The following is a 5,136-nucleotide window of genomic DNA, read 5'->3' on the forward strand; positions in this document are numbered from 1 at the left end:
GTGACAGGATTGTTTTTTAATCACTGATAGATTTCAGCTGGTGTCATGACTTTTCACACCTTCCTTTCTTTTTTCTATGTTTAATACACTTTCACCTGTGTCATTTTTCCATTATTAGACATAATTTATTGACACTTATGGTTTGATTCCTTTGTATGATTGGAGCGGATGAGCTGATACTGACGTCTGGTGAGAATTTAATGTCATTAAAACCTTTAGAAATATTTTTACTTAGAAAATTGGTGGCATGTTCAATTACCTGGTGTAAGGTAAACAATAGCAGCAGATCCCTCTGTCAGTAAACAGAAGCCTATTCACAATCAAAGAGGACAAATGCAGACAAGTTATATCTCCTATACGACTTTGTGCAATGTCTAGAAATATTCTTTTTGCCCCTTTAAAAACTTACATGGGTACCTGTAGAGTGCTTTTCTACTCTGAAAACTCACAGCACTTAAACACAACAATGCTCTTGACACAACTCATTCAATGTAAGACTTTCACATAGAAAACTTTAATACACTAAATATATGTATATTCAGTATGATGATGCCTCAGTTCAGTCTGATGGGAATTCCTGTGTGAACTGAGTCCAGTTTACAATCATAATTTACTCTCTTCACTTTACTTGTCGTGTACTGTACATTTATTTTCATCACACTTCCTGTATCATGGACTACTGGAATGACACCATGAAATATTGGATTCATACCATTTTTAACTCTCATCTCAAAGACTTATACAGAATGAAACAACAGATGTCTTTCTTCATTTCTGTTTTGTAAAGAAATTGTAAAATTCTGTGGGAGTTTGACCCAAACGTTTGTTTATAAGTCAGACTGAGAGAGTCGTGTAACTCCAGGGATCCCAGGAAAGATCTTTGAGGTCAGACCAACATACGAATGAGCTCTATGTGCTCAGTTTTAGACCATGTCCACTAGCTTGAATTTACCCTCCTGCTTGACTGGAAAGACATTGATGAAGGTCTTGTAGAGGACGGCTCCTCTTGGCAGCTTGGTGATGACCTGAGTGGCCTCTGGGCTCCGTGGTGGTGGGACATAGACCTCCTTAGTGAACCTGACACAGCCATCCTCCAGAGCAAAGAGTGTCTTGTTGGTTCCCATTCCAACCTTCAGGGCAAGGAAAAAGGACCAGGAGTGAAACAAGATGAAAAGCAGTTACACCAGCTCTTCACTTTCTGCCACAGCTCACTAGGGATGGGTATTGATAAGATTTTCACGATTCCGATTCTCTTATCGATTCTTCTTAAAAAAGGAGAACACTAAGGTCGATTAGCTTAGAACTTTGTTTTATATCTTCTCTTTGAACAAGATAGAAATTTAGGAGTAACATGGCCTTACAAACCCAACAGTGAGATCTTAGGAGATCCACAGCCTACGGCTCTTCAATGGGGTGTCACAGGGTCCCCAGGAAAAAAATTGTAAATGTAAAATAATAAAACAAATATTCTTCTGTAGCAATAACAAAGTATAACATAAATTATTCTGTAGCAATTACACAAGAATATCCAGTAATGTCCCTGCCTACAATTAAACACATTCACTTACCGAAAATCATCTGCTGTGGCAAATGGGTGCAAGGCTTTTACCACAAACTTAGTCACTGCTCTGTGACATTCGTCTATCCTGGCCTGAAAGGAGATGCTAACGGTAGACTGCAGCGAGAACTGCCAGCATCTGAGCCAGACTGTCTGTCTCATCATGGTCACCTAAATGCACAGTAATGGCAGGTTTTGTAATAAGGCAGATCGCACTAACATAATATGCACTGTTGTTGATTATTTACCTGCCGGATTAACGGGAGAGGACGTGCAAACGTTACCGCTGCTGCTGGGTTGAGATTCACGAGTCCGGAGCGGAATTAAAAACACGACATTCATTTAAGGTCATCGCGTGTTTTGTGAGCAAATGCTTTTGCATATTTGTAGTGTTTCCTCCCTTAAACGAAATATCTACTTTGCAAGTATTGCAAGTTGCCCTGTTGTCATCTGTTCTCGTAAAGTATAATCAAACTTTTGAGCGTTGAGTTTAGGCGCCATGTTTCCTGCCAGGTAAATGACGCTCCGCAACGTGGTGACGTCATTCGGGGCGACTGGAATCGATAAGGGAATCGTTTGCAAAAATGGCAAACGATTCCAAGGCATTGAAACAGTGGGAACCGGTTCTCAACAAGAACCGGGTTTCGATACCCATCCCTACAGCTCACGGTGTCACATGGAACTAACTGCTGCCAGTGTGGTGTTAAGATGAAACTTTTAATTCTAGGCTGAAAGTCCATCACACCAACATTTTTGGATAGTGTGCAACTTACATGAGCTCCTGGGTGATACCGCATCAGCCTCTGTGTTGCAAGGATGTTACCAGCATGGACAAAGTTTCCTACCACACGGAAGAGGGGGAAAAAATAAAAATAAATTCCAGGCCCGACCTTTTATGCCAATTCTAGCTATTGTATACACTTCTTGCTTACACTATGAAAAGTCAAATTCAGCAATGCCACCAGTTTTAGAAGCCATCAGTACATACATGTGTCAAGTGTCTGTATTGCTGTATCACTGCATTCCTCTGAATTTCTCAGTCTGACAAATGCTGCTCATATCATAAAAACAAAAGCTAAACATGAAACCAATATAAACTAAACTGCATTGAGCAGACCCATTCTGGAAAAAAAAACACAAGCAAACATTAAAACTAAATGCTAATAAAAACTAATGGAAAGCACAAAAATACATTAACTGTCCCACATCCTCTTAACTTCACCTGCACATCCCAACACTGCAGGCTAGAACAGGTCCTAACTTGGAATACAAATATATGGATATAATTGTTTGCTGTTACCATCTTGTTTCTTGAAGCCATATCTTTTCCCAGGGCTCTTTCCTCCGAGGTTCTTGCTGCTGCCGCCGGCTTTCTTAGACGCAAACCTCACCGAGTCCAGCAGAGAGAGCTGACCAGGTACCAACAAACCTGAAATCAGAAAAACAAGCGCGTTCACTTGAGTTTTTTTTCGCTTTAAATTCAGTTTCGGCACGTGACACTTTAAAAAAAAAAAAAAAATCTATATGTAGGACATGATATTGCCCCACTATTATGCCCTGACTGTTACCTAGTGGTATGAGGTCTTCAATCAACACACAGGGTTAGCTTACAGTGAACACGATCTACATTGCATTTATTGAGACGTGTCCCACGTATCTTAAATGAGCAGAACTGAGGAGAATCAATAAATTGCAACAACACTGTCAACAGTATAGTGTACGTTAATATTTTTAAAGAACAAATCCTATTCGCTCTTCATTTGATCTGCATCGTGACATTCAGCGCTACCTCACATGCAGACACGTTAGGACACAGTGGTTGCTAAGTTACACTTCGACAGAAGCACTTGCTCAGAATTCAAAGCCACTCGGCGCTCGTGTGAGCAGTAATCTGTAATGTCCGTTTGAAAGTTTGCCGCACTCATTGAAATGTTTGATACCTGTTCTGGACTTGACCATTAACGACACCAGCGTAGCCATCTTGAGCAATGTTGCCTACGTCATTCACCCACGTCACATCCGTTTACCTTTGCTACGTTCATGTTCCTCAAGAAATACAGAAAAGTCCGTAATAGAAACCAAAATGCACTACTTCTTCTTCCGTTATAAGTATACCTGTCCAACCTGCATTGCAGTTAAGATACGTGATTTCAGTTGACAAATAGATGCCTTTGTTTGTTTGTACATATGTTGAATAAAGGCTTGTTGGAAAAAAAAACAAAACAACTTATTCTTCTTCCTTCTGTTATTTCTGTTGGCGGTTTTCAAACAACGAAACGGTGCATTACCGCCACCATTTGGTATGGAGTGTGGACCGAAATGACTAAAAAAACCAAAACAAAACCCACGGTGTGTTAAAGAGCACAATATGACCTGCTGAGACACTTCTTGAGCTCTTTTGAAATAAATCAACAAAGTCCAGTAATCCAAATTTTTGGATTAGCTGTCTTCTCTCAACCTCATATTTCCGATAATGCACTAAATCACGCTCTATGGTCTCATCTTCTCTATTGCTGTCATATTTTCCTGTATAATGCTATCCTATTAAAAATAATGTGCTGTTTAAACCTGTATGCCCAAGTCAAAGATGTGATCTTCTCTATGCTGTTCCTTCCTGTGCTTCTCCTCTCTCCTACTTTCCTTTGGATTTTGTAAAACCAACCTTCCTTTTCTTTTTTCATCTAAGTGCTTTTTCCACCTCTTCTTCATTTTCTTATTATATGCCTTATTATGCTCTTTATATCCGCCATGCTGACACTGAGTGACTTATTGTGGCTTTCTTTCCTGTTCTATCTGTCATTTCAGAATCAGAATCAGAGAGACTTTATTAATCCCAGAAGGCAATTGAGTTGTCATAGCAGCAAATATACAACAAAGATCAAGCGCTCATATAAAATGAGTGTAGAAACCAATGAGTGTAGAAAACACAATCATTGGTAGAAACAGAGATTTAATTTCCTTTAATTCCGTATTCAATTCAATTCAATTCAATTCAATTTTATTTATATAGCGCCAAATCACAACAAATGTCGCCTCAAGGCGCTTCATAGATACAGAGAAAAGCCCAACAATCATATGACCCCCTATGAGCAGCACTTTGGCGACAGTGGGAAGGAAAAACTCCCTTTTAACAGGAAGAAACCTCCGGCAGAACCAGGCTCAGGGAGGGGCGGGGCCATCTGCTGCGACCGGTTGGGGTGAGAGAAGGAAGACAGGATAAAAGACATGCTGTGGAAGAGAGACAGAGGTTAATAACAGATACGATTCAATACAGAGAGGTCTATTAACACATAGTGAGTGAGAAAGGTGACTGGAAAGGAAAAACTCAATGCATGTGTATTGTGCTGGTAAACACAAAAGTAACCCTAAGTCCCATCAAACTGACTCTGTAAAGTGTTTGATGAATCTGCATTGTAGTTTAAAATAAAAACGCGTGCTTTTTCTTCTGACCTGATCCAGATTAAATTCAGCTGCTTTCCTACTCACCGTCCAGCCAAAGCTCTGTATTCCTCTTTTCTCTATTTCCCAGCTCATCTTGGATGATCTTGTTCATGTCCCTGTAGATTTGCCCAGTAGTT

At 40.0% G+C, this 5,136-nt stretch overlaps 1 protein-coding gene across 1 annotated transcript; it reads right to left on the reverse strand.

Annotated features, from left to right (window-relative positions):
• Positions 1-492: 492 nt before the first annotated feature.
• Positions 493-3,630, reverse strand: mrpl27 (mitochondrial ribosomal protein L27). Its single transcript, XM_085170359.1, has 4 exons — positions 3,499-3,630; positions 2,859-2,987; positions 2,332-2,399; positions 493-1,130 (listed from the first exon to the last, which is right to left on the reverse strand). The coding sequence occupies exons 1-4, from the start codon at positions 3,536-3,538 to the stop codon at positions 924-926; spliced, it is 444 nt and encodes a 147-aa protein (XP_085026485.1). The 5' UTR covers positions 3,539-3,630; the 3' UTR covers positions 493-923.
• Between the last annotated feature and the right edge of the window lie 1,506 nt (positions 3,631-5,136).

The sequence above is a fragment of the Neolamprologus multifasciatus genome, chromosome 8 (assembly GCF_963576455.1).
Source record: "Neolamprologus multifasciatus chromosome 8, fNeoMul1.2, whole genome shotgun sequence".
NCBI classification, from domain to species: domain Eukaryota; kingdom Metazoa; phylum Chordata; class Actinopteri; order Cichliformes; family Cichlidae; genus Neolamprologus; species Neolamprologus multifasciatus.

Bases quoted from the DNA above. Each gene is read 5' to 3' on its own strand.
- mrpl27 (XM_085170359.1), bottom strand. From the start codon at position 3,538: ATGGCTACGCTGGTGTCGTTAATGGTCAAGTCCAGAACAG. The intron at 2,988-3,498 runs GTATCAAACATT...TTCTGATTTCAG, and splicing joins AATGGTCAAGTCCAGAACAG to GTTTGTTGGTACCTGGTCAG. The intron at 1,131-2,331 runs GTAAGTTGCACA...CTTGCCCTGAAG, and splicing joins GGTATCACCCAGGAGCTCAT to GTTGGAATGGGAACCAACAA.